Below are 18,770 nucleotides of genomic sequence, written 5' to 3' on the forward strand. Positions count from 1 at the left end.
TGTACTGCACAGTTGGAAAAGAGCACAATCTACAACCAGGAGGCTGAAGACCCAATGAGGCAAAAAGAGAAAGGTTGAAGGAAATAAATACGGAAACTGCGACGTATCACCAGCAGTGATGTGCAAAAGATCGGAAGGATCAAGTGAAGCTGTCATGAGTTCTTAAATTTGTTCTTTCAGTATAGCAGAACGGTTAATTGAATTTCGCATAAATTTTGTCGGCTAGCGTGGGTAAGTGGGAAAGCCTGCCAGTAGCTTCTCGTGGGTCGGTGGTTCTTCCCTGGGTTTTCCAGGGTTCTTCCTCCACCAGTTATACTGGCCGCCATGTATAGCCTATCTTGTGCTGAAAAATGGCGTTAAACCCTAGAACAACAACAACAACAACAACATAAATTTTGTAACTCTGTTTCTGAGAGAAAGCTAATCACTCAGAGCTTATCTTCGATTTCATTTGAATTATGTAATTGATTAAATTGTTGTAGTTTGCATACGGAGCCTCATGTTATTCTATTCTATATCTTTGCTCAGATCTGTATTATTCCATCCGTTAATTTCATTTTAAATTGTTATTGTTTACTCCTCCATCTGGACAATAACACTGTGGTTGATCATCTCCTTGATTACGATACCCAAAACCATAAGGTGTGGGAGAGATCACACATCACCACCACCTTCACACTCATTGTGACATCCATGATGTGTGTGATAGAAATGAATGGACGAGTACGGTAGTGTTTTTTTTTGTGAAATGATGTTGTATGTAATATAAATTGATAGACGTAAAATATGTTGTGTGCTTTGTGATTTTCAAGATGTGTGTGATATCAATGGATGAACGAGTACGGTACTGTGTGTGTGTGTGCCTAATGACATCCATGATGAGTACGGAAGTGTGTGTTTGTTTTTTGACATCCATGATGTGTGTAATATAAATTGATGGACTACTACGGTAGTGTGTGTTTTGGGACATCCATGATGTATGTTTGTGATATAAATGGATAGACGAAACATATAGTGTGAGAGTACTTTGTGACATCCATGACGTTTGTGATATAAATAGATAGACGTAAAATATAGTGTGCGTGTGCTTTGTGCCATTCGTGATGTGTGTGGTATAAACGGATAGACGTAAATTAGTGTGTGTGTATGTGTGTCCTTTGTGACATTCATGATGTGTGTGATCTAAATGAATAAACGTAAATTATAGTGTGTGTGTGCTTTATGACATCCATGGTGCGTGTGATATAAATGGTTGGGCGAGTACGGTAGTGTGTGTGTGCTGTTTGATATTGATGATGTGTGTGATATAAATGGATGGACGAGTGCGGTAGTTTGTCTGTGTGTACTTTGTGGCATTCAGGTTGAGTGTGATATAAATGGATAGACTTAAATATAGGGTGTGCTTTGTGACTTTCATGGTGTGTGTGATACGAAAGGACGGACAGTGTCTAGTATACGTTAATGTAAGGGAACAAAATTCAGAAGTACTTCTGGAACAATCCGCATATGTACAACTGCACTCAAATGTTAGCTTCTAGCAATAAGAAAACAATATATTAACTGAAATGGCAAATTAAACCCATTACAGTAAGCGCTTTTATTATTAATGTTAGTAGTGTAGTAGTATCAGTAGTATTATTAGTATAATTTTTTCTAATACAATCATATTCTCCTTTCTATGTAAAGTTGTATTTTAGTAGTGCACTACGATCGTGTACATGTTTATATTTATTGAATTGAATTATATGTCCTGTTGCATACAATGGTAAAAGCTTTTACACTGAACTTTATCGTAAATTCCCTTCTTTTCCTCAAAATCAAATTATTCAATATTCAATAAACGCTTAAATAAGATGTAAATATGACAAAATAGGTACATTTAATAAATTATGATAGATCAATTAGAGATGTCAATATGACAAAATATGTACATTTAATAAATTATGATAGATCAATTAGAGATGTCAATATGACAAAATAGGTACTTTTATGAATTATGATAGATCAATTAGAGATGTCAATATGACAAAATAGGTACCTTTAATAAATTATGATAGATCAATTAGAGATGTCAATATGACAAAATAGGTACATTTAATAAATTATGATAGATCAATTAGAGACGTCAATATGACGAAATAGGTACTTTTTATGAATTATGATAGATCAATTAGAGATGTAAATATGACAAAATAGGTACCTTTAATAAATTATGATAAATAAGTTAGAGATTACTCCTATCCTAACAAGTCGAGGCATAGGGTGGTAGCTCACACTACTTACAGATAATGTACAAATGCAATTCAATTAAAGTAGAGCAAATATGAGAACCATGCAAATGCCATCATGTAAGGACAGCGGACAGGTCAGGTTTGTGCAAATGAATGAATATTTAATACCTGTGCAGGGTTGAGAAAAATTAAGAAGACTTTTTATGTCATGAAAAATTTTATTTTATAAAATATAATACAATAGATCAGATATCAGAAATGTATGATCAACAACAAGAAAATTACGCACATATCTTTTTCAAATTTATGTCATCATTCTGTTACAATATATACCATTTCAAACCGTTTCATGATGTAACTTCCTTCCTAAAACCTTTCAGAATAATGCAAAGGACACATACATCGGGGCAAAATTCTATAACAATGTTTAAATACAAATTTTGTAAACATGCTCTTAAAATAGCAAACAAATGTCTAGTTTCATTTTGTATATAATGAATTACTATAACGGTCCTATTCTTACCAGTAATAAATCTAACCATTATTGAGATAATTTCCCTTCTAATGAATTATAAAATTAAAGATAATAGCAACTTTGAAAAAGTTTGTGACATTCTTTGCAAAAAATATCTTTCGTAAATGCAGTTAATATTAAAGGATTAGGTAATTTTTTGTCACTTTTCCATTTATCAAAATGTAAAGGTTTTTATTGTATCAACTAGGTTCTTCATTAATTGGTTTGTGGTGTGTCAGCACTTTTCTTAAAATCAGGGTATGTACAGTTTGGCTCCAGCTCTCCAAATACATATATACAATACTAATTGACCATTATTTTGAGTTTGTCATAATTAAATAAGCAGGATTTAAACCAACTCTATTTTATAAAAGAAAAACAGTCTTTCGGACAAGTGCATGTAATTACTGGTAAGGAGGATATATATAATTTGTCCCCTATAGCGGTTTAACTAGCTATAGACATAAGAATCGAGTAAGCGCGGAAAACCATCCTTTTTAACACATTGCATTCTATTTCATTTCTTGAAACCAATTATAGAAATTATCATGCTTAAGAAAGACATTCATCGTATATTTTTTTAAAGTTAATTCATCAAATGTTAATGTCATCGAATTTGCAGCAATTCAATATATTTGCAGTCTGAAATCGCATTTACAAATAAGGTTATTTCAGTTATGGCAAATCAAAAATTAAAGAGTCAAACGATTGAGCATCATGTTCTATACGTAACATAGAAACGATAAAAGACCGAGTTTGTATTATATCCACAAGAGAAAGAAGTAAATGAGTGTTTTAATGGCAAGTCTTGTTATTGAAATATTATTTTTAAGTTCTAATTATAAACTCTGCTGTATTTTATGTGAATTAGTGGCACGTGACTGAGTGGAGTTAACTTCGACGTTTTTCCTGCATATCTTATAATTTTCCTTTCTTTTTCCCGGTTCCCCGAGAGTATACTGAGAAATTTATCAACAATTTATCAACAGAAAAAAAAATAGAATAGTTCTAACACTGTCATTATTATTGCGAAGACATTTTGGGAAATACATGCGTGGATTAGCGGTGTTATTGCCATTCGCCAAGTTGTCCACTGGTTCTAATCATCATACTAAGTGTACAACATAGTGTAAAACCAAATTTAAAGACTTAGCATTCTCCAGAATGATTTTGACACTTGTACATGCTACCAGATTTTCTAATACTTTGCACAACTTTATTAATTAGGTATTTATATCCTACACAATATAAGCTACTTAAAAGAATTATATTATTATATTCTGGACACATTTTATAAACATCATGATTAAATTATTGAGTCCATTCTATGGAATAACTTTAAATTCATCTTTAAATAAATAAACATAAATTAGCACAATAAATTATTTCTCTATCTTAACGATTTTCAAAGAGGTTTAGTATGTACATTCTAATTCTAGTTATAAATAAATAAATATTTATACAAATGTTGACACCAAGGACAAACACGCAACAGTGGATCATTTACATAAGCAAACGATTCAATCCCTAACTTAAAAAGGGAATTTATTGTTTGAATTCAGTAGTATGCAATACTATTTTGCTGGATCTGTAAATATCCATCCGAGCTTAGAATTCGGGATAACTCTTGACAACATGTTATTTTATGAATAAATGCTTATGGCGTGTCATAAACTGGACTTCATGAAAAAATTATTTTTCTCAAATTATATTATTCCCCAAAAGTTGAATTTTCCTAGAATTTCTGGACCAGAAATGGCACAATAGAAAGGGAAACATCAAGAGAAGTTATGAACGAAACTTCGCGTGAACGGATGCTACTTTTATAAACATAGGTATTTCTGAAAATTAGACACTTTAAAAATGGACAGTCTCATGTCTGGTCAGTTAGAATTTCAATTTAAAATCTGTATTTGCAGATATGTCAAGCTACAGTAAAACGAATCAAATATAATTCACACAAAATAAATCAAAGAAATTGGTATTTACAAAGCTTTTCGAATAAATAACGTAAAATTAATTCAGGAATGTGTTATGCAAATTAAGCTAATTTGCTCTGAACGATGGGAATTAAATCTAGTATGACTTGAAAGCACATCAATCCACAGTGCAATTTAAACTGCATAATAACAACCATAAGTCAAAAATATCTTGCTATATTAAAACGTTATTTGATAAGAAAAGTTAATCATAAAAAATAATGACATCAGTTTACAGAGAAATAACGAAAACAATATGAAATACTTACAAATTCAAGGTTACGTATTCACACACTTACACACACACACACACACACACACACACACACCCACACACACACAAACACACACACACACACACACATACATATATATATATATATATATATATATATATATATATATATATATATATATATATATATAGAGAGAGAGAGAGAGAGAGAGAGAGAGAGAGAGAGAGAGAGAGAGAGATAGATAGATAGATAGATAGATAGATAGATAGAGCGATGAGGTAGAGAGAGATATCAAACTATCAGACACTTTGGAGAGTTTTAGTTTATTCAAATCGGTATTCGACCCAGCGCCGTGAATAACGTCACTGATCATGTGTACCTGCGCTCCAAGTCTCTTTGTCATGCGCTAGTCCCCAAAAAAGGATAGAAGAAAATTGAAAGAATGAGCTGGAAGTACACGGAAACCAACTCGCCTGGTAAGCGGCAATTCACACACACACACACATGTACACACAGATAGATAGATAGATAGATAGATAGATAGATACATACATACATACATACATACATACATACATACATACATACATACATACATACATACATGCATACATACATGTCTTCTAAAATGGAATCGTGAATGTTTAACAAAGTAAGCATTTCATTCAAGGTTTACACAACAAACTTGTCACTGTTTAATAAACACATACTCGAGCAGTTTCCAAAATCATCATTAATATAATATTTTTCATTAAATGTGAATAAAATAAAAAAGTTCTCAACTGTATATAGAATATAAACTTGAAAAAAATGTAAAACTCACCTGTATATTGAAAATAAACTTAAAGAAACAAAATGTAAATTTGGACACACTCCAACATTATACGCAGAAACATGATATCAATAATAAACACAATGCATTCCATTTGCGGTACTGAACAACTTATACAAGTATATAAAAAAACAAATGCGGTAAAAATTTGAACACATCGGTAATTTCTTATGCAAATTATAAAAAGCATCTCTTAGCATTTGTGGACTTCAGAAATCGTCCCTTTATAAAGCCTGCCTTGGAGATTTGAAATGTTCATTTTGTTGCTGGTTTATTTTATTTTTTTAAATAAACGTAAGCTTTAAAAATATTTGAGGTATAATCAAATGCAAAACCATAGCCAAAAATGAAATAATATTAATGAAATGTTATTGATTATTATTTTTCTCAAGACCAATTCTTAATTTCAACTGCTAGGTGTTACAAAATAAAATATACTGCCTATGTAAATGAAATACTATAAATCATTAATTCGTACAAAATATAATTTGAAAACAATATTTATTTCATTTTGCATTGGCTATATACCACATACCTATGTTTTAACCTCGCTGACCAAATATTTTATACTGTTTTATGCACTTCATGTATTAATATTAACTTTCTGAATACCAGAAATAAGAAATATATGTATGACAATAAGATCCTAAAAGTTTCTTTATTTACACTTTTCCAGTATAGAAAATGTTCAAAAGTGACTACCATCTTTCAACATAACATATCTGGCTTTACCCCTAAACCATCTTTCAACATAACATATCTGGCTTTACCCCATAACGCTTACTAAATGATGTTAAAGTCAAATTTGTAGCTATGCGTCACAAGATCCTAGGGACTCATATCGTTGTTTCGTAATTTGTGCGGCTAATGCGAGATTTTTTTTTTGGGGGGGGGACAGAGGGGTAAATCTATGAATTCTTCTTTTGCAGAGCACTAGTAATTATGCCAAAGTTGCTAAACTTCTTCAATTATCCTCCTGTAGACAGTTACGTCATCGTTTAAGTTATGAAAGACGCAAAAGGTCAAACCCATTCCCACGGTCCTTTCGTTATCTACAGTTTAAAGTATTTTGCCATTAACAATTTTTCTAACAACATTTACTAACGCACCAAACAATAAATACCCTATTCATATTTGTAACCCAGTATACTTTAATTAGCGTAATGTGGATCAGAACTGAATAACACTAGCTATTACGTCTTTTACTGGGATTTATTGACTTAAATCTCTCGTATGTAGAGCTATGGTGGCCTTATCTAGTGCTATTCAAGCTTTCTCTATTTTCTATATGGCATCCTGAAGAGCATTTGATTTTACCTTCCAATACTTGGTGTTCCAATGTAGAATGTACTAATTCAACACTTATTTCGCTGTGCAGTGTCCAGCTATCTGACCTATAATTCGCACTCAGTTAATGACACGTTTATTTATTTTGAAAGTGAAGATTGTATAGTATATTTTTCAACTTTAAACCAAACCTGGGCAAAATATCCTAAAGGAAAACCGACTTTATATATTGCACCTGACTAAACGATGAAGACCGTCTGGTCCCAGAAATCTCTTTCATGAGGCTGCGATGAGCAACAACTTTCTTGATAATTATGTCAAGTTTTCCGTGCTGGTCACAAAAGTATTTGTTTTAATGAGATTGACGACAACAAATAAATTATAATGAAATAACATATTTCGTTCAATCAAAATACATTGTTTCGTACCTAGGCAAGCACGGAGTGTTGTTATATGGAATTTGTTATTACAATGATGATTGTGTAACGAGAACTAGCAATTATAGAACACCGGGAATGATAATACATTTAAAGATTAAAATGGACGGAGATACAGTCTAGTTATACATAGAAAAATAATATAATCTCCTCGATTTTGTATTTTGTTTCAGTTGATGCCTAATCATATGATGTAAATGACAAACATTCCTAAAGGTATTTCAAAGAAATACAATACTGAACAGTCATTTATGGAACCTCTGTTTCCAAGCCTAGGAAAAAATCAATTTTATTACTGAATATATTAATAAATGGTACAAGTGCTGAATACATACTTAAATCGTAAATCTAATGAAATATACGTGTTTGATCTAATTAATTGTGATTGACGAGCTTTTGCTATTTTGTAGTATTGGGACGGAAAAATCGATGTAAAGCTCGTTGATATAAAAAAAAGAAAAATACTGACTATACGCTCCATATAACTACTGTCATGCATGTACTCTGCTGTCATACAATTATCTTCTACTGCTGTCATACAATTATCTTCTACTGTTGTCATACAGTTATCTTCTACTGCTGTTATACAATTATCTTCTACTGTTGTCATACAGTTATCTTCTACTCTTGTCATACAATTATCTTCTACTGCTGTCATACAATTATCTTCTACTGTTGTCATACAGTTATCTTCTACTGCTGTTATACAATTATCTTCTACTGTTGTCATACAGTTATCTTCTACTCTTGTCATACAATTATCTTCTACTGCTGTCATACAATTATCTTCTACTGTTGTCATAGAGTTATCTTCTACTGTTGTCATACAATTATCTTCTACTGCTGTCATACAATTATCTTCTACTGCTGTCATACAATTATCTTCTACTGCTGTCATACAATTATCTTCTAATGTTGTCATACAAAAGTCGTCGATTACTGAAACGTAGATTTAAAAACAAAGCGTTGTATAAAGAAGACGAGAGACATCATAATTAGTTTTCAAATAGTTGTAGGTTTTATGCTAATGCAAGTTAATGATCGATACAATTAAAGTAAGCGTTGCTGTGTAAGGGCAGATAAGCCTTACAAAATTTTTTTTTTGTGGAAAGGCTGAAATGGTCTACGCATGCCAATATTCACTTTTTCTTCTTTGTTGTTATTCAAAGGAATCTGGGCTCAAATATACAACTGTTTCGATTTTAATTGTAGCTTTATAAATCCAGTGGCATCCTTCATTTTCTAAGTGGAAATAAAGACCATATTCGTAACTACACTTGGTCTTTTAACCCAAAGCTCTTGATAACCGCCATAAAAGTCAAGTATTTGATCTTTTTCTCAATATAATGGACAGCACGGCTTTCATTTTTTCCTACATTTCCCCCTTCATCTGTATAATTACCACCTGGGCGACTTAATAGGGCTTTCTAATTCGGGATGAAAGTTCTCGTGCTCCCATGGTGGTTTGAATCCAAACGTTTTTCTTTTTGGAGAGGCTTTTGGGGACTTCGACTTCTCATCTGTCCAGAACACGTTATCCAGGAAAGACTTCTTGGTCGGAGAGCATGGAAAATCTTTTCCGACGTTACTAATAAAGGTAAGAAACAGCAATATTTTTAGGATATAAATGTTAGTATTAACTAGAACAAAATAATACAAAAAAAAAAAACAAGAAATGTTGTACGTTTCCACAAATGTCACGATTACGTATAAACAAAGCTGGAGTGACTTGAGTATACATCAATGCATAGAGATGTTTGACAAAGTGCAAAATATTTACGTTATACATGAAAATATACAGTACGTGTATGATATATCTGAAAGTATACAAATATATGTACAGCAGACATGAAAATGTACAAAACGTGCGCAGAAAACATGACAAGGATATGATGCACAATTTGAGATAAAGCACTGAAAGCAACAAAAATACCTGTTTATGAAAAGAGTTTAACGCACCGCGTGTAACATATGCATGACGTTTGAATGAAATTCAGGAAAATAATAAGTTTGTGCACAAGACAATTTATTTTATATTAATTTGCATTTGTATAAATACATTGTTTGAAGATATATCATACAATTTTCCCAGCTTTGCATCATGCTGATTTATAAACGATGAGCGATATCCCTATAATTCTATGACTTCAGGAATATGTTGTGGGTTTTTCCTAGAGGCCAACCTAATATGTATGTAGGTTTCGTTCTACTTTTTCAAAATAAATCAACTTAACATTTCATTTGGCTACGTTAAAATAATATTTAAAAAAACATATTCTATTACGCGCGATCTCATAAAGCATACTTGATATGGTTTCAGGAAAAGACTTATCAATGTTTATTCATATTTATCAAATAAAGTCTTCGTCAACTTACATCTCTTGGAACGCCCTTCTGGGAGATTGCTCTATGGAAGAGTCAGAAAATTTTCTCTCTCTCGAAAGAGGAGATAGAAGATCTAATGGCGTCGACGGTCGTGAGCCTGTAACTGGAGCAGAACGACTCCTGACGTGAACTACATTCAAATGGGGTGATTGTGTTTCTGCCAAGGGCTTCTTTGGAGTAGACAATTCCAGCTAGGAGAAGAGAATGGCATATAATTTAGAAAAATATTTTTAAAACATGCAATAACAGCAAATATTTGTTTTCAATGTATTGTTGACATAGGCAGATCTTTAGTAAACATTTGAACTACAGTGTTTGGAAAGAAGTAATATATATTGCTAAAAGGTATGGATAAATACACCCTTCTTATATTCTAAAAGTGACAATATCTCATAGTATTTCTACAAGTTTTATGATACTATTTACGTAAAATGAACCGTTCTCCCATAACTTACACATGTACAGGCATGTGTTGTTTACAGTTTAGAAAACAAGTACAGTTTGTAAAATGTACTTGTTAATTTTTACCTCTTGTACGTCCGTGTCACCTTCTTTACTTCTCATTGCTTCTCTGTGTCCTGGAAGATGAAAATATTGTAATAAACACTATGTAATAAGCAAAGACTTTATCAAATCTTGAACCATCATCAGTAACACTGCATACTAAAAGTCCTTTCAATAGCGGGGTAAATTAGAATGAAATCTTACTGAGATATCAGCCTATGTTTCATTCTTGACAGCAAGTTTAAAATCACCTCCATAGATGTTACAAATGTTTTTGTAACTTATTTTTAGTTCATTTTTATTTATAGTTAATATTTCATCCTGAATCTTCTATTACGTTATTAACACAATAATAATCAGCTCTTACTTTGCATTTACTGTTTATGGTGCTACTACTACTATTCCTGTTGCAGATGAATATACAATAACTGAGTTAGTATTTCCAGCTGAGTAATAGCAGGTCGGACCTTTTCCACAAGCTACATACCTAACTCATATTTGCATTTAGTGTAATCGTCTTCGGATATGGAGATCGTAAGTTTAATTGAGTCCGCACTGAATTTATGTTTGAGTTCATCTGTGACAAATGCTTCCTCGAAATCTTTCAACAAAGTACCGGAACGGTATGTTGTCCAAAGGTCTTCCAAAGCTTCCAGATTTGGGCAGTTCAATCTGAATATGACACTCCCTGGCAGGATGTCCTCCAGAGATCGCCCGTATTTGCACAATGACTTCATACCAGCCAAAATTTTGAGAGACTGATACACAGTATCGTTGGTTTCCTGTAGTTCTTTACTGAATTGCTGGAAGGACGGTTTGCTGTCATCTTGACGCCTGATTTTCGCGAAGGCATCCCTAGCCATAGTAAGAATTTCTTCCTCTACTTTGGAGCAATCACACTTCTTGTCATCGTGTTGTAATTCCTTTAGAATTTCCTTGATTTGTCTGGTTTTCTCTGTTATGCTTTCGCACGTCAGACGCACATCAATATCACCTAAAAGAAACCCGCAAAATGTATTACTTCTGATTTAATCAAGAAAGGTGCGTGCCCATACCCGTTCGTGCAGCAGCGTATTTTGTTATGCAAACAACACACACACACACACACACACACACACACGCACGCACACACACACACACACACACATGTATTATATAGGACCTCGAAAAAGAGCATTACATTTGTATTTTGTAAATCGGGTCCTATTCAAAGATCATAATATTTATATGGTATGTTAGTCTCAAGTAATACATTAAAATAAACAGTAGTGTATCATTTATCAAAGCATTGTGAAACTTCAAATGACAATAAGGTTAGATTTTGAAACTACCTTTTATGATCGAATTCTGGTCACATTTCCTCTCAGTCAATTGATGTCATCGGATAATCGTTTACTCATATATGCAGTTTCCGAAACGATGAGTTCATTGGACGATCAAATTAAATAACTCATTAAACATATATACTACTTCATCTGCCTTATCAAGATCTTAAAACTGTATCACACAAAAGCACAAAGACCATCAGCTGATAAGCATGAAATGGGATAATACATAAATCTAACCTCTGCGTCGCAAGCGGTGTCTCGACGAGCCCCAAGGACATGATGATGTGGGATATTTGACTGAAGGATGAAATCCTCTGTCTACCCTGTAACGCCTTATCCCCGCATGAGAGGTAGAGAACGGCCTAGCATCATCTTCTTCGTGGATTTCCTGACAGCAGTAGGGAGACGTAGCTCTATAGCTATCAAAACGTTTACCAGATGGATGGTATCCATCGTCTTCGTTCAGGAAGACACTTCTGTTGAAGGGATCATTCGGAATGGGTTTGCTTCTTTGAAAAATCTCCCTCAAGTTTTGAAGGTCTTCTGGATGAAAGTTTCGAGAGTGGAAGAATCTCGCAACATCCTCAGGTATTCCAAAGCTCCCCGAAAGTGGATCTTTATCGTCATAGCTGGTGCCTGCTAATACAGAGCATGTCTTGAACTCAAATATGATTTTGGAATCACTAATCTTTATCAAATGTCTTTATAAATAAAACCGAGAATCATTATTAGTTTTAGGGATATGATTTTTCTTAAGCAGTAACGTGTGTGTGTAAAAACCACCAGAAAGCATCCGACATATTATCTGACGGTATAGGTGGTAGATGTATGCCAAAACATATTGCTTAAAAGTGTAAAGAAATGTTTGAGACCAAATGCCATGTAAGATCTGATACTTTTAATACATAACAATCCACGCAAATAATATAAAGGTGTCATCCGTCATAACTTAAATTATCATATAAACAATACAAGCATAGCAATAACTTAAAAAAAGAAAACCTCAACAAATGTATTAAATATACAAGTATTATATTCCATCTTCCATCACAAATTGTGAAATTACTAAATTTAGTAAGTAAATATCCAGTTTGTTAAAGGAATAACTCTTACTGCTTATAGAATACAAGTCCTCAGGAACAGTACCGAAAAGCTTCCTTCTAACGTCAGATGCCCATGGATCGCGTCGCTTCTCGTGAATAGACCTCATCAGTACCTGCAATTTATGTAGTACAGAATCCTTAAAGAAGTCATATTATCAATGTCAGACTTCATCCAATAATATATCTATTCATTACGTTTTAACTTTAACAGATATACATGATCTGCGCATAAGGCAATTTTGAAATGATTAAACACAGAGATAATCATTTAACATCTATTTATAGCTACGGCCAATAAAATGTTAAAAATAATATTTTCTATATTTAACAACTGAATCAATACTTTTGTACGTAAAAAAAATAGTTCACGTTATTGTACGTACTGCACAAAGCGCCAATAAAACTGTAGCTCTAAGCTTCAGCTTTGTCACTAATTAACAACAACTTACGTCTCTAAAAAGCAGTCCAACACGGCATTTTCACCATGAAGAACTACATCCTGAGCTGTACAAACTCTAGCCTTTCTTTTCCTAAATGGAATATTATTATCAATCAGTTTCTTTTTCCTCCTCCAAAGACTGTCGATTGAATTAATCTCAAGATTTTTAAACTCTCCATGACTAATGGAAGCCAAATTACTTACATTTCCAATTCGTTTCGGAGCATAGTCATCTTCAACCATATCGCAAAAAATGTCATCATTAGGATCCATGTTGAATGGGTTTCTGTTCTGAGCAATGCCACCAACACGCTGTTGTCGAGGGTCAAAAGTTGGATCCGACCAGGATCTGTCATACTTTCTGTCTGTTTCCCTTCTCATATCTCTGATTTCTTTTTCTGATGGCGACCTTTCTATGTCACTGATACTTCTTTTCGTCCAGCTTCTTCTGAGAATTTCATTGATTTCCCTGGATGAAGGCGACAGTTGAGGATTATCATTTCCCATTGTTGATCTTGCATATAGGTCATTGGTTTTAAGTATAAATTCATCTTCATCGTGATCGCGTCTTATCATGGCTGGATAGTCTCCTGTCTTGGATAAATTTGAAGCGGTAGATGTAGCCAGTTTTAGAAGAGAGTTGCTGTTGCATGTTTCAGATTTTGATGTCATAGGATACTTCGGCTGTGCATGGCCAGATACGATTCTTGGACTGAACAAAATTGGTTGGGTATTATTTGCATTTTCTGGCCAGAAAAAACCTGTTTTGGAGACATGCTGACGTGCGGGATCAGAATCTTCCGCGTACATAATATCTCTATTCGAAAAATCATTTGCTAACCCCTTGATGTCTTTCCTGCGATTTCCATTCTCCTTTATTTTACATGATTCCTCTGAAAATTTCTGATCATTATTTGAATCTAAATGCTTTGTTGTGGTAACATCCGGAAAGATGAATACATTGCCATTGCCGTCTTGTCGTCCACTGTTAGAAAGAAAAGGGGACGTCAAGGCAATATCCTTCAAGTTGAAGTGCTGAGTGTCTGGGCTTTCAGGGACAGGATGTTCGTAGAGGTATTTAGCATTCCCGACATTTTCAGCACTGACTCGCCAGGCAGAAAAACGTTCTTCTGGTACAAGGTCAATTTCTCGCACCTTTATTCCTTTCTCGTGATTCGTAGACATAGAGGCGGGTATATTTGCTACATTGTCACTAGGCTTTTTAGAGTCGACAGTATTTATCCCTATTATATTACATGAAGGCAAGTCGTCATCAGCGGACTCTTCCTCGTTTTCCCTCGTTGATACACGCTTATGACCTCTGAAATTCCCTCTCTCTTCATAAGAGTCTCTCGAAAGTTGCCGTTTTAAATTTGGTCTCGGTGAATCTTGTAACGAAGTATCACCGGTCGTCGACATCGTCGAAATGTCTCTTGCTGGCCCTGCTGATAGAATATGATTTTACAAAATTTTCCAATTAACCATTTTTTATTATATGATGATAATTAAAGATTATAATTGTATCGCCACTTAACTTTTCCAGCATTGCAATGTCGATACAAAGCGCTATGTTTTGATATGTCATGCATTGGTATGCTACAGAAAGAAAATATATATTGTTATTTATATTTAATTTGTATTGTGTGATTGACCTTTGTCCATAATTTGAAGGAGTGTCAGTCTACCTGAAAAGTGTCTTTTCTTGGTAAACAACATAATACATAACTAATTTTATATATATAATTGTGAGTTTTATTTTAAGACTATTTTTTCAGGTAAATATGTTTACTTGCTTTTAAGTTCAGGACAATGGCTTTCCCCCACAGACATTCATGGTGTACCTGATATTTGCCATATTCTTTATTTAACCATTAGTAAAAGACCTGATTTTGTTGACAACTTAGAATGTTCTAGAAACCAATTTTTTCCTAGTAAAATATGATTATTCGATAATACTTACCCACTCATAATACTTGAGGTGAACTGCTACTATCTAGGTTAACATAATTTAGCTAAAAAGCTGGAAGTTACATGCCTACCTACGTGGCAGTTAGATAGAGTAATCTCCCCTTGATACAGGAATTCGACCAAATACCGTGAATTTGTCACTTAATACTGGAAGGTACGCTCGTTGTATAGATGCAATTGCGGGGAGTCTGGGTGGGTGTGTGTATATAATGACTGGGTAAGTATTGTCGAAGAAACACATTTTATTAGAAAAAATTGTTTCTTCTTCAAATGTTTTCCCCAATCTTAATACATCAGGAGAATTAATAAGAGGTTAATACATATCCATATATCAGAGAGACCATCCTCGGTCTCCTACAGTATGTGAGATAACCAGACTGGAAAATAGACTATAGGTCGGGAAGCAGTTTGGAAGGGTAAAACGTTTCCATTCCTCAATTCAGCCGAAGTCGTGAAGCCGCATATATATGAAGCCGTCGAACGACCTGGAAAGTATCCATTTTGCGCCATTGCTAAAGGTTCCTCCATATCGAATTGTGCCTTTTAGGACGGAAGGTTTCTGATACAAACTGGAGACGTGAACTTGGATCTGTATCACAAGCATGGATAAATACAGTTATAGAACAGTTTTGCTTATGTGCAATGTCTGTGGCGACTGTCCAAATTTCGTCAGCCGATATGCAAAGCAAATTCATTGATGTGGGTTTATTCCGATATGCAAAACAGACAGCCCACTTTATTTATGACGAAAATGTCCTTCCGTTCTTTGAAGGCAAGTGAGTCGTGATCTTCCTCAATAAGACGGCTCGGTCTTCTTGAAATATCACTCGCACTGGATCCTGTAGATGACCTTGAGATTAAGTGTCAAGGGTAAATAGTAGTTATTACCATTAACTGATTACCCACGAACGGTAGCCTGTTGCTGGCAATGAAAGGTGGAGTCTTCGTGAGCGATACTGATGTACCTTGTATGATCTACATGTAGATGGACTCACCAAAACGAAATGACGTTGCCTGTCGATCTCCAAAGCACTGAGGAGGCAAGGTTTGCATGGAAGGTGAACTAATTATGCTCTTGAGAGCAGTTCAAAAATGGTGTTTTGTTCATCAAGGTTAAGATGATAAATTCCACCCGGGTAAGATTCCAGTGTCATCGAACAGGTGAAATCGCAAATGAACACAAGATGGAAGAGATCTTTGGTTTTTCCGATATCTTCCATGATAAAACAGTGTCCTGGTGATCGTAGAACGGTATATTTAATTGCGATTAGTTCTTATTGTGTCTCATTGAGGAGTTATAAAACGTTAGCTATTGTGGCAATAATAATAATAATAATAATAATAATAATAATAATAATAATAATAATAATAATGATGACTTTGTATAGCGCCTAATCGTTAGAAGCTCTAAGCGCTTTACAACGTTATACAACACCTACAAGATAAACAACTTTTATAATGATATGATTACAAACATAAACACCATGACATTAGAAAACATAGAAAAAAACATGCTGAGAATATTTAATGTAGGAAACATTATTAGGTCTTTAAGTTTGGTCTTGCAGTCGAAATAAGCGAATTTTGAGAGCACTCTTGAATGTGATCACTGTGTCTTTCTGTCTACGTTCAGTGGGCAATTCATTCCACGCTGCTGGGCACTAGTATGCTAAAGAACGCTGTCCATATGACTTTGTTTTCATAGTGGGAATAATGAGTCTACGATTGTCAGAAGAGAAGCGTAAATATCTTGCTGTTGTGTACACATGGGTGAGGTAGGATAGGTATGTTGGACTAGAGTCCGACAGTGAAATGTAGCACAGAGAACAAACTTTGTGTTTGATTCTGGATCGAATGGATAGCCAGTGTAGGGTGCAGAGCAGTGGGGAGGTGTGCTCTGATCGTGGTACTCTAAGATCCGAGCGGCTGTGTTTTGAACCTTATGAAGTTTCTGGAGCAGATATTGAGATGACCCAGACAGAACTGAGTTACGATAGTCCAGTCTTGAAAGTACTAATGACAACATAAGTGTTTTAGTGGCATCAACTGAAAGATATTTGCGAACTGAGCTGATGCGTCTCAGCTCAATATATGCAGCTTTGCATATGTTCATGACATGTTGGTGCAATCTGAGAGTACTGTCCAGAGTAACACCTAGGTTTCGTACTGATTGGGTGAATTTAATTTTGGTGTTGCTAATATTTATTGTTTGAGGTAAAGGATGTGAATGAGAAAGTCTTTGTGTTGTGATCAGAATGGCCTCAGTTTTATCATCATTCATCTGCAGCTTGTTACATGTCATCCATGATTTCACATCCGAAATGCACCTCTCTACCCCTTGGATGATAGCATCAACTTCGGTTGCGTGGCTAGATTTATATATTTGGGTGTCATCAGCATACAGTTGGTGAGACCCTGTATGATGATCTGTGACACTTGAGAGCGGCTGAGTGTACAGAATGAAGATAACAGGTCCAAGAACAGACCCCTGTGGAACACCACAACATAGATCAACTGGGCTCGAGTGTATTCCATTTGCAGACACAATTTGTGTCCTGTTGACCAAGTAAGACTTGAACCACAGTAAGGCTGTATCATGAATGCCACATACATGCTGGAAACGGTGAAGTAATATATCATGGTCTATTGTGTCAAATGCTGCAGACAAATCAATGAGGATGGGGACTGTAATCTTTCCGCTATCCAAAGCAGAGAGAATGCCATTAAATACTTTCAGAAGAGTAGTTTCAGTACTGTGGCAAGGGCGATACTCAGACTGTACATTGCTAAAAAGAATGTTTGAATTCAGATGAGATACAAGCTGGGATATAACAACCTGTTCTAAGATCTTTTTATATGAATGGGAGATTATAAACTGGGCGGTAGTTCTTTAAATCGTTCTGGTCTAGTGTTGGTTTCTTCAGCACAGGCCTTATAATAGCAGTTTTGAAAAATGATGGGAATTCCCCTGATGAGACAAAGGTATTAATAACATCAGTTAGTGAAGGCAATACTGGATCTAAGCACTCAAGCAGCAGTGATGTTGGATTGGATCAAGTTCACATGACTTTTGTGCATCTTCATCAGGATTGATACAACGTGCTCTTGTACGCTATATTGCCTTTGTACGCCACTAATGCGGATGGCCATATCAATTGAGGAATTTTCCATCACTTGTGGGAACTGTTGTTCTTAAGGGTGTATTTTAATAAGATCCAGACTTGAAGGTGCATTAACTCACGGTTGGCATGTAATATCTGTCATAGTGGTTTGCTGGCTATTCTGTTGAGAGACTGATACAAATAATCCAAGATTCCCATTCAAGTGGAGCAATACGATATGAAAAAGTGCGATTCTTTTCATTCCTTCATCACCTTCATAACCCGACGAGAACTTTATACGTTTGGCTATGCCAGTCCGCAGAAAAAGCATCGATTATCCATGCCTTTGTTATCCTGGTCTGGTAAGAAAAAGGTCAGAATTTTGCCATTCCACATTGTCTCTAATAGGTCCATCATATGTCGGTC

The 18,770-nt window shown here is 34.6% G+C and overlaps 1 protein-coding gene across 3 annotated transcripts in view; it reads right to left on the minus strand.

The window, feature by feature from the left end:
• Positions 1–2,429: 2,429 nt before the first annotated feature.
• The window catches only part of LOC149794144 (uncharacterized), a 37,185-nt gene continuing 20,844 nt past the window's right edge, over positions 2,430–18,770 (minus strand). The window contains exons 5-11 of one of the 3 annotated variants that reach the window (XM_089968218.1): positions 13,480–14,720; positions 12,847–12,949; positions 11,971–12,369; positions 10,893–11,399; positions 10,430–10,479; positions 9,893–10,092; positions 2,430–9,104 (exon numbers count right to left, since the gene is read on the minus strand). In XM_089968218.1, coding sequence (XP_089824344.1) covers positions 8,915–9,104; positions 9,893–10,092; positions 10,430–10,479; positions 10,893–11,399; positions 11,971–12,369; positions 12,847–12,949; positions 13,480–14,720 — 2,690 coding nt within the window. In that variant the 3' untranslated portion in view covers positions 2,430–8,914. Of the gene's footprint in view, positions 9,105–9,888; positions 10,093–10,429; positions 10,480–10,892; positions 11,400–11,970; positions 12,373–12,846; positions 12,950–13,479; positions 14,721–18,770 lie in introns of those variants that run through there. The other 2 variants (XM_089968217.1, XM_089968219.1) reach the window with 2 other exon arrangements.

This window comes from Sinohyriopsis cumingii, chromosome 8 (genome assembly GCF_028554795.1).
Source record: "Sinohyriopsis cumingii isolate HCF-2022 chromosome 8, ASM2855479v2, whole genome shotgun sequence".
Taxonomy (NCBI): Eukaryota; Metazoa; Mollusca; class Bivalvia; order Unionida; family Unionidae; genus Sinohyriopsis; species Sinohyriopsis cumingii.